The sequence below is a fragment of the Macaca mulatta genome, chromosome 6, assembly GCF_049350105.2.
Source record: "Macaca mulatta isolate MMU2019108-1 chromosome 6, T2T-MMU8v2.0, whole genome shotgun sequence".
NCBI classification, from domain to species: Eukaryota; Metazoa; Chordata; class Mammalia; order Primates; family Cercopithecidae; genus Macaca; species Macaca mulatta.
This window is the reverse complement of record NC_133411.1, coordinates 61,374,756-61,396,784: the sequence shown is the minus strand read 5'-3', so window position 1 is coordinate 61,396,784 and position 22,029 is coordinate 61,374,756. Positions and strand designations below refer to the sequence as shown.

General features: G+C 35.3%; 1 protein-coding gene across 2 annotated transcripts in view; it reads right to left on the bottom strand.

Moving 5' to 3' along the window:
- NDUFS4 (NADH:ubiquinone oxidoreductase subunit S4) overlaps nt 1-22,029 on the bottom strand; it is a 116,296-nt gene that overhangs the window by 72,147 nt on the left and 22,120 nt on the right. For both annotated transcript variants that reach the window (XM_015140073.3, XM_001096347.5), the window contains one exon: nt 2,549-2,627. In XM_015140073.3, coding sequence (XP_014995559.1) covers nt 2,549-2,627 — 79 coding nt within the window. The remainder of the gene's footprint in view (nt 1-2,548; nt 2,628-22,029) is intronic.

The window sequence follows — 22,029 nt, the reverse complement described above, 5'->3', positions numbered from 1 at the left end:
ATTAAACTTCTTTTCTTTATAAATTACCCAGTCTCAGGTATTTCTTTCTTTTATTTTTTATTTTTTTAATTTTTTGAGACAGAGTCTCTCTCTGTCGCCTAGACTGGAGTGCAGTGGTGCCATCTCGGCTCACTGCAAGCTCCGCCTCCCGGGTTCACGCCATTCTCCTGCCTCAGCCTCTCAAGTAGCTGGGACTACAGGCGCCCACCACCATGTATGGCTTATTTTTTTTTATTTTTAGTAGAGACGGGGTTTCACCACGTTAGCAAGGATGGTCTTAATCTCCTGACCTCGTGATCTGCCCGCCTTGGCCTCCCAAAGTGCTGGGATTACAGGCATGAGCCACCACGCCCAGCCTCAGGTATTTCTTTATAACAATATGAGAACAGTCTAACACAGGACTTAAGTATCCATTGATTTTAGTACTTGAGGGGAGTCCTAGAACCAATCCCCTTACAGGTACTGAGGGACAACTAATACTTCAAGAAAGATATAACAAAGTTGGGGAAAATCTATATAGGGCAAGAAAATTCAACAGTATGCAACCAAATGACATATAATTAAAAATACCAAACCAATCCAGTCTGTCTACCTCTCTGATACACTTCATAGCACTCTGTTTCGGGCAATGTATTACTGGCTGACTCACTCATTCTTCAAACTAGAAAGAAGAGAACTTAGAAGGGTTATTAGTGAACTCTAAAATTTGAAAACTATAGAAAAGGCAACCTCTTGAGAGTTAAAAAAGATGCTCGTAGGAAAAATTAAAATAATAGTGCTCTCATTAATGAATACACAGGATGTGAAAATCATCCTCACCTCATACACACATAACTGCCTCATTTCTTTTGTTTTGTTTTGTTTTTGAGATGGGAGTTTCCCTTGTCACCCAGGCTGGAGTGCAATGGCGCAATCTCGGCTCACTGCAACCTCTGCCTCCCAGGTTTAAGCGATTCTCCTGCCTCGGCCTCCTAAGGAGCTGAGATTACAGGCACTCGCCACCACACCCAGCTAACTGTTTGTATTTTTAGTAGAGACGGGGTATCACCGTGTTTGTCAGGCTGGTCACGAACTCCTGACCTGGTGATCCGCCCACCTCAGTCTCCCAAAGTGCTGGGATTACAGGCATGAGCCACCATGCCCGGCCCCTCATTTCTTTTATACTTGACTAAGCAACTGGTGTTTGATTAACATTTAAAGAATAGGTAGATGGTGACTGGATGAAGACCTCAGGGTTAGTAAAAAGCATCCAGGTAGAGTGAACAGAACTCCAAATGCCTTGAAGCAGGAAAAAGAATAGCAAGTTCCAGGCTTGATGTGGCTAGACCACAGAATATAAAACACAGTAGTATAAGATAAACCTAGAGAGGAAGGCAGGAGTTAAATCATGCAAGATGTCAAAGGCCATGTTAGGATTTTAATGTTTACTCTAAAGGCAATGGAAAGCACCAAAGGACGCAAAGAGGGTGACAATACCAGCATTTCAAAGACGATTTTGGCCATCCTAAGGAAAATTAATCAGATTAGGATTAAAGAGTCTAGGGAGATCAGGTAAGAGACCACTGTAGAAATCTAGGTGAAAGATGATGTAACCTAGATCAGGATGATGACAATGTCAATAGGTAGACCTAAGAGATAATTTTAAAATAAAACCAGTCAGCATAAGATGTGAATTTTCCAAACTGTCTCTATTTACTTATACATTTATTTGTCTGTATCTTTAATGGTACAAATAGAAATTTAAGTGTGACCTATTACTTAGATTATGTTTATAGGCTCAAAGTTGAGTGATAAAATACTGTACAATAATAAAGGGGGTAGCTAAGAAACACACCTATATATCTGATAATGATAAAACAGATATAAAATGAAAAGCATACATATACAATTACTCAATTCTATCAGAAGTTTTGGAAACATTACAAAATGTATGCTATTGAAGCATAAATATTAAGTTGCCTGTAAAGTAACAGACCACACTCTAAAAAATTTTATAAGTGATGGCTGCCAAAATTCTGTTTGTTACTGATTTACAAAAGATTATTACTCATTTGTTGTTAGTCTTGCTAGTTGTAATCTCTCATACATATGAAGAAATAAAATGTGTGTGTGTGTGTATACATATACACATATATACATACAGTGACAATAAATATTGTATGCTTCCAGGAAAACCTAATATACTTAGTTTTAGACAGTACTAGCAAGTATCTCACAACTTAAATAGGAGTGCAACTGAGAAAATAAAAAGCAAAACATTCATTACAAAAAGTAGTGAATGTTCTAACTGCTAGTTATAAACACCACAAAAATGAAAGCCTTTCATAATTTTAATATATTAATATTTGCATATGATTTTATTTTTGTATATAATGCTTAATATAAATTATCTTTTGATGACAAATATTTCTTCTTAAAATTTAGGTATAATCTAGAAATTCAAATTCAAACCACTTTCCTGAAAACTTGGAACACCATACTGAATATCTATAGTACAAAAATAACCCTGAAGGCAGAACCATAGCAGTGTGTAGTAGAAAATTCTTACCAATTTTTCATCAACTGTTATGAGTTGTGTGTCTTGAGTCTGGTCCTGTGCCAATCTCCATGTGGAAGTGCTCAATGACCTGCAGTGCAAGACTTTAAGTTAAGAAAGGATCCAGGCAATGAGAGGAGAGACAGACAAATCTTACATAAACAAGCTACTTTAACAATATCTGTCTTATTTAAAAAAAAAAAAAAAAAAAAGGAAAGGAAAGAAAGAGAAGAGGGCACAAAAGTCCTTTTTCTCTGCAATTAGTTCTGTCTGCTGAGTTTTTGGCAGACTCACTTGACAGTTCACAACAGGCTGCGCTTTATGTCAGTCTTCAGGCTCTCTGTCACAGAAAGGCCACCAGTGACAACTACTGTACTGCTGTCTATGAGTGTACAGTGGCTGATTTGTCACGACCAGCCAGAAACATGCAAAGCTATACCAATTGTTCTGGAACACTGATTCTTAAATGGATGGCAGCAGAAATGAAAAGAAAAAAATCCCAATCATAATAAAAAGTTTCTTCACTCTAATTTCACACCAAAAGTACTTTACATGGGAATGATTTGTATAATTATTTTAACTAATGTTATTAGTTTAGTTCTGTAGCCCATTCACAAAATGGGAGAAATAAAATTGGTTAAAATGAAAATATTAGGTTAGAAGTAAAATGGACAGAGAATCTAGCCCCTTTACATTAGCATTTTCCTACTGTCTCTCCAATTACTTAACATTAACGGACGTTTCATGTACACATTGTTGTTTATATTACTGAATGTCATACCTATCCCTGACTGTGCTGTGGCATTTTAGCATCTTAAAGAGTTTTCCAAACTATTAGGCTATCTGATATAGATTTCTCTTGCAAAAAAGTAAGTATATACAACTATGGCTCAAATTTCCAACCCAAATATATGGATTTGGTACTTTCTTTTTTTTAATACAATATATTCACTATCATAGTTTTAATGCAACATAATAACCAATAATTGACAAAAATAATTGACACAAATAGTTGAACTTTTTGTGCTATAAGTTCAACTTTTGATAATGTGTACACAGTCATATAGAAAACCTTCTTAGTTATAATTTAAAGATAACATAATACAAGAGGCTTTACTGCTTTATGAATCTACTTTAAAATGTGTCAATTATTTCCCAAATTTAAGGTATTTTGTAATTCTTTATCATTGTAAATGCCCCACTCAGAAATACACCTACACAAAATGTATTAACATGGAAATAACTTTAGATGATTTACACAAACTTAAAATATATATCCTGGTTGTTGTATTAAAGTATAATTAAGCACCTCTTAATATCTATTTTATTTTGGGAATCATTAAGGTCAATAACATGGCAATAAAAAATTTAAATACTTTAAAATCCACATATTACAAGAAAAACACTGGGTAATGATAAGAGAACTCATGAGAACCTGAAATATCAGAAAATGTCATCACAGTTTCTAAATACAGTAAGGAGTTCCCCCTCATCCTTGCAGGATACATTTTAAGACGCCCAGTGGATGCCTAAAACTGTTGATAGAACTGAACCCTACATATACTGTTTTTTAAATACATACGCACCTATGATAAAGCTTAATTTACAAATCAGGCAATAAGAAATTAACAATAACTAATAATAAAACAGATCAATTAAGTAAAATAAAGATTACTTGAAAACAAGCACTGCAATACTGAGACAGTCAGTCTTATCACCAAGATGGCTACTAAGTTTCGACTAACACAGGCAGGTATCCTATACAACCTGGATAAACTAGATAAAGGGACGATTCACATCCTGGGTGAGACAGAGTTGGATGGCATGAGATTTCATCACACTACTCAGAATGGAGCAAATATTAAATTCATGAATTGTTTTGGGAATTTTCCACTGCATATTTTTGGACCACAGTTGACCGTGGGTAACTAAAACCGTGAAAAGCTACACTATATTTTCTCAAATGAAGCCACTTGTTAGATGAAAACAGTACAAATTATTAGGTAGATTAAAACTCTATACCCATTTTGTGCAATTTTTTACTGCAAAGGGGATTTAACTTACAACAATTATGTCATAATTGTTTAAGAAAATCTTAGTATATATTAGTTGTAATCCAAAGTAAAGTTCTTAATTTATAAAACCACATTTTACTTTAAGGATAGGTATACTTTAATAATTTTATATTAAAATACATACATAATTTACTTTAAAGATAGGTATACTTTAATAATTTTAGGTTAACCTCCAACTTACTGTAATAATACAGTTATATAACATCTTTTATAAACATGTGAAATTATTATAAACAAATGAACTGATAAAAATTTATATCAAGCTGTATGTAAAAGACAAGACAATAAAAAGGGCAAAAATGTTAAGTAAAACAATCCTACCATAAAGTTAAAACTCACAATAAAAATCAGTGGTAAAAAAATTTTTTTAAGATAGGTTAGACTGCAAAGAGGGATTTTAATTTTTATTTAAAATATATGTATATATTTCAGAAAAATCTGCCTAAATTAAAATGTATATATAATGTGTGCTTGTGTAAGTTGTATCATGTGATAAGTAACTACCCTCTAAGCAGAAAACAATTATTAAAAGACTCAAATATCAGATGTGGAGAAAAGTTTTTCTCCAATTCCGGACAGTTAAGGTAGCAACGAAGGTCCAGAGTCAACTATGAACACAGCATTTGATAAATTATACCTACCGGGCTTGGCACAGTGACTCACACCTGTAATCCCAGCACTTTGGGAGGCTGAGGCGGGTGGATTGATCACCTGAGGTCAGGAATTCGAGACCAACCTGGCCAACATGGCAAAATCCCATCTCTACTAAAAATACAAAAATTAGCTGGGCTTGGTGGGGCATGCCTGTTAGTCCCAGCTACTTAGGAGGCTGAGGCAGGAGAATCACTTGAACATGGGAGGCAGAGGTTGCAGTGAGCCAAGATTGCACCACTGCACTCCAGCCTGGGCAGCAAAGTCAGACTCTGTCTCAAAAAATAAATAAATAAATAAAAAATAAAAATACGCCGGGCGCAGCGGCTCATGCCTGTAATCCCAGCACTTTGGGAGGCCGAGGTGGGCGGATCACCTGAGGTCGGGAGTTGGAGACCAACCTGACCAACATGGAGAAACCCAGTCTCCACTAAAAATACAAAATTAGCCAGGTATGGTGGTGCATGCCTGTAATCCCATCTACTCAGGAGGCTGAGATAGGAGAATCACTTGAACCCGGGAGGCGGAGGTTGCGGTGAGCCGAGATCGTGCCATTGCACTCCAGCCTGGGCAACAAAGAGAGAAACTCCGTCTCAAAAAATAATAAATAAATAAATAAATAAATAAATAAATAGATAAAAATTATGCCTACAAAGTATAATCTATAGTAAATTTTAGACTATGCATGAATTACATAGTAAATATCTGTTTGTTGATTAGCCTATAAGGAATGTCACATCAGTGAAATGGTAGATGTAAAGAAAATATTAAGAGTACAAAAACCTTGCTAAGAAAAAAAGATACAAGGCCTACAAAGTATAAAGGAAAAAAATGACAGAAGCTATTACATAAAACCAAAAACATCAAAACTAAACATACAGTAAGTGAAGTGTAAGACAGACAAGAAGAAAATAATACAAAATAGAATAGTAAGGAATCAACATCTAAAAGAGGTAAAAGAACTACAAATAAGTAGAAATAAGTAGGGGGTCATTTCTAAATTTTAAAAGATGAACTCGAACAGCAACAAAACAACCCAATTAGAAATGGGGAAAAGACCTAAATAAACATTTATCCAAAAAAGATATACAAATGGCTAATAAGCACATGAAACGATGCTCAACAGAACTAATTAGAGAAATGCAAATCAAAACACAATGAGATAGCATTTTACTCCCTTTTACAACATTTTAGTATATAAAAAAACAGAAAATAAGTATTAACAGAAATGTATAGAAATTGGTACCCTTATGGGAATATAAAATGGTACTACTACTATGGAAAATGGTATGGCAGTTTCTCAAAAAATTAAACAGAATTATCCTATAATCCAACAATTCCATGAGTATACACCTAAAAGAACTAAAAGTGGAGACTCGAATAAACATTTGCACACCAATGTTTATAGCAGCATTTTTCAGAATAGCCAAAAGCAAAAATATCCAAAATATTAATAATCAGATTTTACTGGTCAATGTATCAAATAGTAGTAAGTGTTCATGTAGAAACAACGACTAATGTGTAATCATTAGAAAATAAATGGTAATTTTACTTACTCTGCTGTTTAATACTCATTTTTGACAAACTTAAAAACATTGTTTGCCTCATGGGTTTGCCTTTATTTTTGTCCATCTATTTGTTTTGTTAATTTGCCCATTCAATTTCCAGGTTTGTAAAGTATCATTCTTAATTCTCAGCCCAAAGGATAAACTCTGAGGGTTGTGATTGTGATTATCAATTACCATTACTAGTCAAGGTAATTGTAAGCGTACAAGCCATTTATTCTGTTTTTCTGAATAAGTTTCCTGAAAAAGAGATATCTTGAAAATGAAAATCAATAACCCTTATTTCTAATCCTGGTTTTTATCAATAAATCTTATTTCTAACTCTGGTTAAGTAAAACAATTTGGTGAGATTTTTGTCTTTTTTATTGTGTTGTCTTTTACATACAGCTTGATAACAATATGAAATAAATTTTTATCAGTGTATTTGTTTATAATAAATAGCTCAAATGTTTACAAAAGATGTTTTGCTGTAGATGAGAAAATCTCAACTCCTCTGCTGTTATATTTTATTTTTTGAAAACATAAAATGAGGAACTTCTTGCTCTAAAGTTTCTTCTAGTGATGGCAGTGTATTTGATTCTAGTAAGTGGAATTGACAATAGTTCTACTTTGTTTTAATAATCCCCTATAGAAATGCTATGCAAGAATCACCCAACTCACATAATAATCTGTTTTTCTTTAAAAAATCTTTCAAAATCACATACATCCACCACATTTTCTTTCTTTATTCATCCATCAATGAACATTTGGGTTATTTTGCTACAAACATTCGTGTGCAAGTTTCTGTGTGGACATTAACTTTGCCACTCGTTTGGGTAAATACGCAGGAGCGCAACTGCTGATCATATGTTAAGACTATGTTTTAGCTTTATAGGAAACTGCCAGACTGTCTTCCAAAGTGCTGTACCATTTTGCACTGTCACCAACAATAAATGAGACTTGTTCTCTTCATCCTTGCCAGCATTTCGTGTGGTATTTTGGATTGCAGGCATTCTAACAGGTGTGTAGTACTATTTCATTGTTGTTTTAATTTGTAATTCCCAAATGACATATGATGTTGAACACATTTTCATACGCTTATGTGTCATCTGTATATCTTCTTTGGTGAGGTGTCTGCTTAGATCTTTTGCCCACTTTTTAATTGGGTTGTTTGTTTTCTTATTGAATTTTAAGAATTATTTGTTACTGTAGACATAGCTCTTCATGAGATAGGTGTTTTGCAAATATATCCTCCTAGTCTGTGGCTTGTCCTTTCATTCTCTTAGAGGAGTATCTTTCACAGAGCAGAAGCCTTTAATCTTAATGAAGCCTAACTGACGCATTTTTCATTCATGGATGATGCTTAGTGTCTTCCTATCCATGTATCTTTTAGGATCTTCTTTGATAATCCTTTGTCAGAGTTTTCTAATTTTCTTCATATAGATCTTGTAAATGTTGTATTTAACACTTCAAAATACACTTTTCAAAAAGTCTTAAACAGTGAAAAGATTTTTTTAAAATTACACTGAAAAACAGTATCTGAACAACACTACTGACCCAACGTACTAACACTATGTCCCTTTTGAAACAACCTATCAACTAAGAATAATTCAGTAAAATTCCCATATTCCTTGTAGCAGTTTAAAACTGTGACTACAAATTTCTTTGACACTCCTCCCTCCCATTAAGAGCTGAAGTCTGTATCCCCTTCTCCTAGAATCTGAGCTCTGTGATTCCTTGATCAATATAAGAAAGTTAAACGGAGGTTATGTGCGTTTCCAGCATCAGACCTTAAGAAACTAGCAGTTTTCACCCCCTGTCTCTTAGAATATCGTTTCTTAGGATGTTTCGCTTTTGGAACCCAGCCACCAAGTTGTAAAGAAGACCAAGCTGTCCCACAGAGAGGTATATGTGAAGAGGAATAGCACTTTGCCGACCATGTGGGTGAGGTATGTTGGACATGAAACCTCTAGTGGAAGTTGAGCTATCCCAGCACACACCACATGGAGCAGACCAACTTCCCTGCCAAAACCTGCCCAAATTGTACATTTGCGAGCAAAACAGAAGACTATTGTTGTTTTAAGCAACTGATGATTGGGACAGTTTGTGTCCAGCTATAGATTTAAAAACATCCCTATAAATAACTGAATATGATTTTATAAACATTAAAATTGAACCAGTAATTTCAAAAGACCAAAAATGTGTTGAACTTTTAGATAAAAGTCCTAATCCTATAAAAACCATTATGGAGTCAATCTTTAGCCTTTTGATTAGAACTAATTATGTTGGTTGTCAATTTATTACAAATTAAATTAACTCTGATTCACATTATATCATAAAGTATTTCCATGCTAAGTCATAAGGAAATATTACTGAGAGTTCTAATTGAAATAAAATATATACATATTCTCCATGGCACAATAATTAAATGTGTGGATATTAAACCTTTGAAAACTTTCAAGCTAATAATCTTGAAGCTTTTCAATTACCTTGAATCAATAAAGAAAATTTAAACTGTCTTCAGCATACTGTATTCATTAGATAGAAAAAAGAGAGAACCAATTGTTAATGGGAAAATTAAAGATGAAAGGTCAAGGGACCACTTTATTTTATTATTTACTTTTTGACACAGGATACGGCTTTATCACCTAGACTGGAGTACAGTGGCAAAACCATGGCTCACTGCAACCACGACATCCTTGGCTCAAGTGATCCTCCCACCTCAGTCTCCTGAGGAGCTGGAACTAGAGGCACACACCATCCCACTTGGCTAATTTTTTGGATTTTTTTGTAGGGACATGGTTTCACCATGTTGCCTAAGCTGGTCTTGAACTCTTGGGCTCAAGCAATCCTCCTGCCTTGGCCTCCCAAAGCGCTAGGATTACAGATGTGAGACACTGAGCCCAGCCTAAGGGACCTTTTTAACATTCTGGAAAGACTGAGTAAAAGAAAAGAAAAAAAGTAAAAGAAAAGAACCCACAAATGCTTTGTTTAAATTAGAGAAAACAATACTGAAGAAAATGTATTTAAAATCTCTTTAGAACACCACAAATTTTTATTCTCATTTAAATTTTTTGCAGTAATTTCTAATCTTCATCTACAGTACTGAATATTATCTTAAAATGTTCAGCTGATCAAATCAGTAAAAAGTAAGCATCTCCTGCTCATAGAGGAGGAAAAAGTAAGGATCTTTTTTCTTATTCTTCGGAACCGCCAGGTAGAACTATGGTAGGAACTAACAGCAGTTGTGTGTCTGGACACAGTCAAGCCCAAAACTGAAACTAATCCTTTGAGAGTCATCCAACAGATTAAAGAAAGATTTGTGCAAGAGGGATAAGGGTAATTATGTTCACATAACAGACTCTGAAATGGAATTGAGGAGTAATAAGTAGGAGAATGTGGGCAAGATACTGGAAGATCATAACAAAGAAACTGGAGGGTGTGACAGAAAATGTAACGTAAAGGAGAAAGAAATGTATCTACATTTATAGCAACGGGTTATCAAAATAAACATACATGAGGTAAAAATAAGAAGAATAAGAAATAAACATGTCATGGTGATGATAGTAATTATATTACAAAACACAATGAACATATGAAATGTTCACATGTAAGCAGGTCAAATCATTGAGCTACCTTGGCCACAAAAGAATATGTCTACTGGCTTGGAATGCCTTAATGGAAGAAACTGTGTTGCTGTCCTTTGACATGTCTTATTAATAACTGGAAGCAATTCACCACAAATATGTCAATTATTAACTTATAAATTAAATACAAGAGTAACACAAATCCTAATAGAATCTGTATAAAATTAGGTGATTCTCATGGGGAAGAAAAAATTCATAAAAAATAACTAAGGCAATTTGAAAAATAATAAAGTAAGATTTCCTCGCCAGATAACAGACTACTGTAATTAAAATATCATTGTATATGCCCAGGCACAGACATATACATCAAACAAATAGTACAGATCAGAGTACAAAAACAGACTATGTAGATCTATAGATTTATTACATAATAAAAATACAATTTTAAATCAGTGGTGAAAGGGTGGACTATTCAATAAATAACATTGAGACAACTGGCCATCCTTTCATGGAACCATAATGTCTGAATCCCTTTCTAAAAGAATTACATCATATACTGAAGAATTCCAGATGGATTTAAAAATCTACGCACATACACACACACACACACACACACATAAAATGCAATGTGTGTGTAGCTGTGTGTAAAAAATACTGGGATAATATATAAAAGAGGTTTGTTTTAATAACTTTTGAGTGGTTAAAGTCTTCCAAATTAAGGCAAAATATCCACAAACTAGGAATGAAAAATAATTTCTGATCAACAAATTCATATAAAGGAAAAATCAGAGTTAATAAGTAAAACATATAGTAAAGGACCAATCTATAGTATACATAAAAAATGCTTACAAAGCAAAAGCAAAATCATTCCAAAAAGGGAGAAGGAATGCAGATGATATGAGCACAATAGATATTAATATTAATATCAATAATCACTTTAAATGCGAATAGTCAAAATACACCAATTGAAAGAGAGTTATCAGAGTAGATTTAAAAAAATAAGACACAACTACATGTTACTGAAAAGAAACTCATTTTTAATTATAAAGACACAGATTAAAAGTAAAGGGATGGAAAAAGACATAGCATGTTTTAACACTAGTCAAATCTTGCTTCAATAGCTATATTAATCTCAGACAAAGGGGACTCCAGAACAAGAAAAATTAACAGGGATGAAGAAGGCATACATAGTGATAAAGGGATCAGTTCTCCAACAAGACATAACAATAGTTAGTGTGTACGTACCTAACAAGAAAATGTCAAAATATGCTATGCAAACACTGATGAAACTACAAGGAGAAATGCATTATTATTGTTGGACACTTCAACATTCTTCGAATAATAATTGACAGAGCCAGTAGGCAGAGTATCAGTAAGAATATGGTTGAACTAAACAGCACAATCAATTAACTGGATATAATTGGCATCTGTCAACTGCTTCATCTAACAATGGCAAAAGACTCATTCTTCTCAAACTCAAGTGAAACCTTCGCCAAGATGGGCCACATTCTGGGACATAAAACATACCTTAACTAATTTAAAAGAATAGAAACCACACAATGCAAGCTCTCAGTCAGCAATGGAATTAAACTAGAAATCAGTAACAGAAAACTAGAAAATCTCCAATTACTTGGAGATCAAACAATACACTTCTAAATAATTCATGGGTCAAAAAAGTCTCAAGAAAAATTTTAAAATATTTTGAACTAAATGAAAATGAAAATACAATGTTCAAAATTTGTGGGATGCACCAAAAACAGTGCTTAGAGAAAAACTTATAGCTCTGAATGCATATATTAGAAAAGAAGAAAGGTCTAACTAAATAAAATAATCTAAGCTTCCACCATAGGAAACTAGAAAAAAAAAAAAAAAAAAGGGCAATATAAACCTAAGGCAAGAAGAAGACAAAAACATTACAGTAAACATCAATGAAATTGTAAATAGGAAATTGGTAAAGAAAAATAAACAAAACCAAAAGCTGTTCTTTGAAAAGAGCATTAAAACTGATAAATCTTTAGTCAGGCTAACAAAAAAGAGAAAGAGAGAGACAGATGAGAGAGAGAGAGAGAGAGACAAAGCCCTAATACATAAAATGAAACAGGTGTCATCGCTACTGAGACCATGGACATTAAAAAAATAGGGAAATATTATGAACAACTCTATACCCACAAATTTGATAACTTAAATGAAATGGGCTAATTATTTGACAAACAGGAATTACTAAAAATCTTACAAGGAGCAATAATCTGGACAGGCCTATATCTATTAAAGATATTGAATCAATAACCTTCCAAAAAAAGAAAGCATAACATCCAGACGGTTTCCTGGTGAATTCTACCAAACATTTAAGGAAGAAATGACACTAAATCTCTACAATCTCTTCTAGGAAATAGAAGAATGTAGTAACTCATTCTATGGGACAAGCATTACCCAAACATCAAAACTAGATAAAGGCATTACAGAAAAGGAAAACTATAGACTAATTCTCTTATAAATATACATGCAAAAATCCTTAACAGATATTAGCACGGAATTCAACAATGCATAAAAAGATTTATATACTATGACCACGCAGGATTTATTCCAGGTATGATTCTAAAATTCATATGGAAAGACAAAAGACTCAAAATAGCCAACACAATACTGAAGAATGAAGTCAGAAAACTGTTATTACCTGACTTTAAGGCTTACTACACACTGCACAGTTACAGTAATCAAGACTGTGGTATTAGCTATAGAATAAATAGATGAATGGAACAGAAACAGACTATTCGAATATAGTCAACTGATCTCTGAGAAAGAAACAAGGGCAATCCAATAATGGCAGTCTCTTCAATAAATGATGCTGGAACAACCAGACATCCACATGCAAAAACTTAATCTACACAGTGACATTATACCTTTCACAGAAATTAACTGAAAATGGCTCATGCACCTAAATGTAGGAAGCAAAACGATCAACTTCTCAAAGATAACATAAGAGAAAATCTAGGTGACCTTGGGTCCCCTAGATTACAAAGGCAAAAACATGATCCATGAAAAATAAATGAGTAAGTTGGACTTCATTAAAATTAACAGCTTTGGCTCTGTGAAAGATACTATTAATACTAAAAGAATGAAAAGACAAGTCACATGCTAGGAGAAAATATCCGCAAAACATATATCTGATAAAGAACTTGTATCTACAATAAACAAAGAACTCTTAAAACTCAACAATGCCGGGTGCAGTGGCTCACGCCTGTAATCCCAGCATTTTGGGAGGCTGAGACGGACGGACCACTTGAGGTCAGGAGTTTAAGACCAGCCTGGCCAACATGATGAAACCTGCCCCTCCCTGCTCTTCTCTACTAAAAATACAAAAAATTAGCTGGGCATGGTGGCACATGCCTGTAATTCCAGCTACTAGAGAGGCTGTGGCAGGAAAATCACCTGAACCTGGGAGACAGAGGTTGCAGTGAGCCAAGATTGCGCCACAATGCACTCCACTGGGCAACAGAGCGAGATCCCATCTCAAAACAACAACAACAACAACAACAACAAAACTCATCAATAAGAAAACAAACAACCTTGCCAACTGAAAAGTGGGTAAAAGATCTAAACACACACCTCACCAAAGAAGATATACAGATGATAAATAAGCATATGAAAAGGTGCTCAAAATCATATATCATTAGGAAATTATAAATAATAAGACAGCACTACACACCTATTAGAACGGCTAAAATCCAAAATACCACACCAAATGCTAGAAAGGATGAAGAGAACAGAAGTCTCATTCACTGCTGGTGAGAATGTGAAATGGTACGGCCAATTTGGAAGACAGTCTGGCAGTTTTCTACAAAACTAAAACATAGTTTTAACATATGATCAGCAACTGTGCTCCTATTTACCCAAAAGAGCTGAAATCACAAGTCCAAATGAAAACATGCAAAAGAATGCAAGGGAAATGAAAAAGAAAATCATAAGATACCACTTCATGTTCATTAAGATAGCTATTATCACTCCCCAAAAAACAAAAAACCAAGCAAATAAAAAGTAGCAAGTACTGGCAAGGATGTGAAGAAAATGGAATACTTGCTCACTGCTGATGGGAATGCCATTATAGAAAATGGTAGGGTGATTCCTCAAAATATTTAAAATAAAATCATCATATAAACCAGCAGCTTCACTTTGGGATTTATATTCAGACAAACTAAAGCAGGGACTAGAACAGATATCTGTACACTCATGATTATAGCAGCATTATTCACGGCAGCCAGAAGACAGAAGCAACCCTACTGTCCATTGGCAGATGAATGTGTAAACAAAATGTGGTATATACATACGATTGAATATTATTTTGCCTTAAATGGAAGCAGATTATGATATATGCTACACCATGGATGAACCATGAAGACATTGTGATAGGTGAAATAAGCCAATCACAAAAGAATAGTATAAGATTCTATTTATATGGGGTATGTGAAGTAGTCAAACTCATAGAAATAGAAGGTAAAATGGTGGTCGCCAAGGGCTTATGGGAGAGAAGAATAGAGAATTACTGTTTACTGGGTACGGACTTTAGTTTTAGAAGATGAAAAAGTTCTGGAGATATCTGATAGTAATGGTTGCACAACAATGTGAATGTACTTAATGCCAATTAATTATACTCAAAAATATTTAAAATAGTAAATTTCATAGTATGTATAAACCATCACACTATTTTAAAAAGAGCATGCCTTGTGAAGAAACAGACAAACCCTGGTTTACAACACCAATAAAGACACATACGCAAAAGTTTGTCAAAGATGAAGATTCACAACTGCCTAGAGACAGCCTCTTCACATATGTACATAAAAATACTACGTTTGAATCTATTAATCACTCATCTCCTTGGAAAATTACAGAAGTCCAGAATAAAGCTGTTGAACTTCAATATGATTATTCATTTGTACTGCCTCATGGAACAAATTTTCCCAAATTACATACTTTTAAAAAACTACTAGTGCTTGTCTATGTAATACAAAATATGTGAGTTTTTGTTACATGTCCTACCAATTACTAACCTCTTGATTTTTTAGACTTTGCAGAGTATCATTATTCAACACGTTTTACATAAAAATAGTTGATAATTATGAATCTTTATTAATAGATTTATGTTATAAGCAAGCACATAAGAGCAAATCTTAAATATACTTATGAAAATGTAACAGACAAAACACAAGGAAAAGGATTTCCAATTAACCAGTTTACTCCTCTACTGGACATTTTTGGCTAAACTGTCTAGTTCACCTTTCAGCAACAAGATCCTTAATTCAATCAAAACAGGATTACTTCAAAGCTACTTGGCATATTTTTTTAAAAAAATCATTCCACCAATCAATCATGCGTAATTCTGTATATTCCTCAAAAGGCTTGTTAGTCATTCCAGCTGGGCACCCATATTCCAGTTGTTCTCTGTATTAGTCAGGGTTCTCTAGAGGGACAGAACAGGATATATATATACACATATATATATGTAAAGGGGAGTTTATTTTACATATATACATATATATATGTAAAGGGAAGTTTATTATTAACTCACATTATCACAAGGTCCCACAATAAGCCATCTGCAAGCTGAGAGCAAGGAAAGCCAGCCCAAGTCCCAAAACTGAAGAACTTGGAGTCCGATGTTTAAGGGCAGGAAGCATCCAGCACTGGAGAAAGATGTATGGCTGGGAGGCTAGGCCAGTCTAGTCTTTCCATGTTTTTCAGCCTGCTTTATAGTCTAGCCACACTGGCAGCTGATCATACCCAGATTATGGGTCTGCCTTTCCCAGCCCACTGACTCAAATGTTAATCTCCTTTGGCAACACCCTCACAGACACACCCAGGATACACTGCATCCTTCAATACAATCAAGTTGACACTCAGTATTAACAATCACATTCTCCTTCTAATCATATTTTGAGACTACACTCCCATAGACACTTCTTGGTTAGGTATAGGAAAGTAACTTACTTAAATTAGTGAAATACGAGGGGAAATGACATTATCCAGCAGTAGCTTTAGAAGTCAATGTGTAGGCATTGGCCTCTTTGCCTACATCCCAGTAACCAACAGTGGTTAGTCTGAGTTCCCAAGTGAGGATACACGGAGTAGCATTCCTGACTGTCTCACAAGGGAAATGCAGCATGAACAAGGAATAGGTATCTGTTATTTTAAGCTACAGGTATTTTGGGGTTTAGTATCCTGACTGATACAGCTTGATAAGCAATTCTCTATTCAAGTACTTCTCTAGGGACTACCACATGAGAATTTAAGTTGTACGATGTCTGTTTTACACTGAGGTTGGGAGTGTTACAGCTTGAGAGTTTACTATTTTCAAATGAATCAAGATGTTGCTTTTAAAAACCTACATTTTGGTCTTTAAGGGCAGAATAATTTATTTCCTTACGCTTTTGAAGGTCAGAAGGTGTCAAAAAGCCATTAGATGATCTGCTTCACAACTGCTCTAATGCTGCTGTGTCATCTTGGACAGATCACCTCCTAATTTTTTTTTTTTTTTTTAAAGATGGCTATGCGTTTTCTCTTCACTTTGATGTATTCCAACTTGTCACTTTTTGCTTCAGTTTAGGATTCTTTTGGTCTAAAACTTCTCTGTATCAGCCCTAAGACCACTGAGATTACGTTTGTGTAAAAAATATATTAAAAATAAAATAAAAAGTGAATTGAAAAAGAAAATATGGTGAAAATATAAGGCATGACATTTCATTGTTTGGCAATATTACATCAAAGGGAAAGCTAGCTGGTATAAGTTGAATACTTCAATTCAAAAATTAAGTGCCTAAGAGTGGTATACTTGCGAACAAGATTGACATACAGTTTTTTAAAAGACTGTTCACATCATTAAGACTAATGAATACATGCAGAAGAAAACAAAAATCATCAGCATTCATATATTTTTCACTTCATGAAACAAACTAGAAAACAGTCATGTACTAACTTCAGAGTTAGACTCATGAGAAAATTCTAGATCTGCCACTTAAGAGCAATATGATCTTAAACAAATTATTTCACAACTCTGCACTTCAATTTCCTCATCTGCAGAAATAAGGATAATAATACCGCAAAGAAATACTGGTAGAATTAAATAACTAGTTAAGTAATTGGCATGAAGTAGCTGGTGTGCGGAGAAACAAATGCTCACTTCTTTCCCTCTAGTCACAAGCAGGACCAATTAATAGGAAGGCAAGAGAGGAAAGAGAACCCCACTGAAGGCTCAGATGATTGTTAACATTCTTGAGCGGTAAAGGATTTTTAAATAAGGATATGTATAATATTTTTTAGACATAATGCTACTGCACACTTAACAGTCTTAGAGTGTGGTGGAAAAATAACTTTTATCACTGGGAAAACAAAAAATTTGTGTGACTCACTTTACCATGGTATTTGCACAATATAGTGGTGGTCTGGAACCAAACCTGCAGTATCTCCAAAGTATGCCTGTACAACAATCACTTATTAATAATTGGCCTCTCTGCCTCTAGTCTTCTCTTCCTCAAAGGTACCTTCAACCTAAACAAGTAATTATACTCAATTATGCAACTCTTTTGGTTGAAATCCTTCATTGACTGAGTGGTAATTTACCTTAAAAAATTGAAGTATTGCCAGGCATGTTGTCACTCCTGTAATCCCAGTTCTTTGGGAGACCGAGGCCGGTGGATCCCCTGAGCCCAAGAGTTCAAGACCAGCCTGGGGAACACGGCAAAATCCCATCTCTACCAAAAAAACACAAAAATTAGCTGGGCGTGGTGGCACATGCCTGTGGTCCCAGCTACCTGGGAGTATCACATGAGCCTGGAAGGCAGAAGTTGCAGTGAGCCATGATCGCACCACATGCTCCAGCCTGTGAGACACAGCGAGACACCGTCTCAAAAAAAAAAAAAAAGTATTTAGGGATGGAATACCATGGTATTTACAATTGACTTTCAGATGGCTTAGATCAATATATGTGTTTGTCTGTTGCTCAGCTATACACAGATACTCATATATATGCATTTTGCTCATTTATATACATATATATGCAAAATCAGCAAAATACTAACCTACTAACCATGTTAAATCTAGGTGGTAGGTTTATACATTCACTGTACTCCACTCTTCTGCATGTGTGAAAATTTTAATGGAAAGTTAAAAAATTGAAAGCAAAATGAAAATTATGATTAGTATGCCTTCTCTGTGGAAAAATATATTTTCTTAAATATGCATAAATGGACTCTAAGCATAAGAAACTAATAATGATTTTTTGGGAGTGGGGTAAGCAGTGGTAAACGAGCAGATGGGACAGAGAAGGAGACCCTCAGAATTTATTTTATATATATATAAAACTCGGCCGGGCGCGATCACTCACGCCTGTAATCCCAGCACTTTGGGAGGCCCAGGCAGGCAGATCACTTGAGGTAAGAAGTTCGAAACCAGACTGGCCAACATGGTGAAACCCCATCTCTACTAAAAATATAAAAATTAGCCGGGCATGGCGGCACATGCCTGTAATCCCAGTTACTCGGGAGGCTGAAGCAGAAGAATCACCTGAACCCGGGAAGTGGAAGTTGCAGTGAGCCGATACTGTGCCACTGCACTCCTGCCTCGGTGATGGAGTACAACTCTGTCTCAAAAAAATAGAAGAAACAAACACACACACAAAAAACTCTGTGACTGTATTATTCAAGATACTACACTGAAGAGTAATGTTGACTATATTTTTGCTTATGACATGATTATGGTGAGGATTAAATCAGATAATGTACATTAAAACCTTAGTAAGTGCTTGGCACTTGGTCAAGGTTCAATGAATATAGTCCAGCTGTTGAAGTAAGAAAAATAATCTTCAGTACTAACAGTACAAGTTAATTTTAATCAAACCATAGAGATGGCCAGCCATACTCTCTAGAAGTGGCTATTTGTGAACATGAACTTCAAACAGCATTATCAAAATGTAGATCAAAGGGCTTTTCTGACTGGCATAAATCAACACTGAAATTATTTTCCTTTAATGAAATGAGTAGTATTTGAAATATATGGTTGGCTAGAAAACCTGCTTGGGCACCACTAGACAAGCCTGTACGATTTAGCAGGCTCAGCAGCCCAGACTTTTAGAGTAACACACACTGTTAGAGCTCCATTTGGACCTAGGATTTACTACTTGGTGGAAGATACTGTTGCCTGACCTGACTAGTCCTGCCGTCAGACTACTACTGTTATTTAGCTTTAGTGAACTAAGATTCTCCTCATGGGGCCTATAAACCACCTCTTCATAGAGGACACCAAAGCATGGCTTGACTAGACAGGTGACCATTCCTATAATCAGAATATGTTCTCTACCTCATCTTTAGTGAGCCAAGGTATCACCTCGTAGAGCTGCTAAGAAACTTAAATGAGATGTAAATGTTAAGCATTTAAGTATAGTTCCTTACCTATTCCAAGAAAAATTATTAGCAATGATCATTATTATTACTTCTGAGAAACTAAAGTTGCTAGATTACATTCAACTAAAAAAAGGGTTCAGATTAAAAATAACTAAACAGGCCGGGCGTGGTGGCTCACGCCTGTAATCCCAGCACTTTGGGAGACCGAGAAGGGCCAATCACAAGGTCAGGAGTTCAAGGCCAGCCTGACCAACCAGGTGAAACCCCGTCTCTACTAAAAATACAAAAATTAGCCGGGCGTTGGTGGCACATGCCTGTAATCCCAGCTACTCAGGAGGCTGAGGCAGGAGAATTGCTTGAACCTGGGAGGTGGAGGTTGCAGTGACCCGATATCACGCCACTGCACTCCAGCCTGGGCAACAGAGTGAGACTCTGTCTTAAATAAATAAATAAACAAACAAACAAACAAGCAAACAAACAAAGTGCTGAGATTACAGGCGTGAGCCACCACGCCCAGCACAAACATTTTTATAGTGGTTAGCTTAATGAGGAAAATAGTCTGCTTGTTATTCAACTTATGCTTTTACAGGCCTTCATACTGCTTAGGAAAAACTCAACAATTATTTATTATAAGATTGATTCAAATCAAGTTGATAAAACTGTAGACCACTAGAACAGAATGAGTAATCAAAACTCCCACTGGCTTCCCTTATAAATTATTAATAGTTACCTAAAAGCCTAAGTCAATGACTTTTTAATAAATACTACCAGAATTATATAGGCAATTTGCTTTTAATCACAAAACCAATCTAATCAACAAGAAAATGAAACACAAAACCAGTACTTCTTCAACTGACTTTTCATAATATCCCATAATTTTAAAATATTCACCTAAGATTTTTTAACTTTAAAACATTTGTGGCCAGGCACTATGGTTCACGTCTGAAATCTCAACACTTTGGGAGTCTGAGGTGGGTATATCGCTTGAGGTCAGGAGTTTGAGACCAGCCTGGCCAACATCGTAAAACCCCGTCTCTACTAAAAATAGAAAAGTTAGCCGGGTGTGGTGGCATACACCTGTAATCCCAGCTACTTGGGAGGCTGAGGCACAAGAATCACTTACACCCAGCAGGCAGAGGATGCAGTGAGCTGAGATCCCGCCACGGCACTCGAGCTTGGGCGACAGAGTGAGACTGTCTCAAAACAAAAACAAAAACAAAAAACGTTTTTAGTTATGCTGGTAAATATCCATGCAATAAAATACTCTGAAGAGAAGTTTAAAAGATCTAACAAGAGTTAATACTTATTACAAATTGGCATACCTATGTTTAAAAACTCATTTGAGGCCAGGCATAGTGGCTCATGCCTGTAATCCCAGCACTTTGGGAGGCAGAGGCAGGTGGATCACCTGAGGTTGGGAGCTCGAGACCAGCCTGGCCAACATGGTGTAACCCCATCTCTACTAAAAATACAAAAATTAGCCAGGCATGGTGGCAGTTACTCGGGAGGCTGAGGCAGAAGAATCACTTGAACCCAGGACGCAGAGGTTTCAGTGAGCCGAGATAGCACCATTGCACTCCAGCCTGGGCGATAAGGGCAAAAATCCGTGTCAAAAAACAAAAAAAAAAGAAAAAAAGAAAAGAAGCTCAGTTGAACTCTGTCAACCATACATATTTAAGAATGTATACCAAGATTCTGATTCCTATTCTCAATTCACCAAACATCTACTATGAAATATCTATTATGTCTTATACACAATGCTAAACTCAATAACTTGCTTTCAAGATTTTATAGTTTATTGCGAGAAGGCAGACATATAAACAATAATTTCAATGCCAATAGTTTGAATGCAAATGGTAATTTCTATGAAAAAGGTACATATGAGGTACTTTTCTATGCATGGAGAAATAACTGTGCATTGGGGAGTGGGAGGTATAGTGAGATGTAGCAGGACTGTAAGGAAAAGCTTTCTTAACAATGTTGCCTGTACCTGTCAGATACTTTTGTTTTCATTGATCATCCAAGGCTCCAAGACTGAAAAGGGAATTAAACATTTAGCATATGACTTGAATTCTTTCACACATTTTGTACTTACAACCACGGTCATAACTTTTAAATGTAGGTACAGTACCACCTAACCAGTAGCTTATATTTTGGTTGAAAAGCCATGAATTCTTCATCTTCCCAAATTTATTCCCACCAATGCTTCTTATTTTGCCACCCATCAACTCCCAGTAATTGAAATGA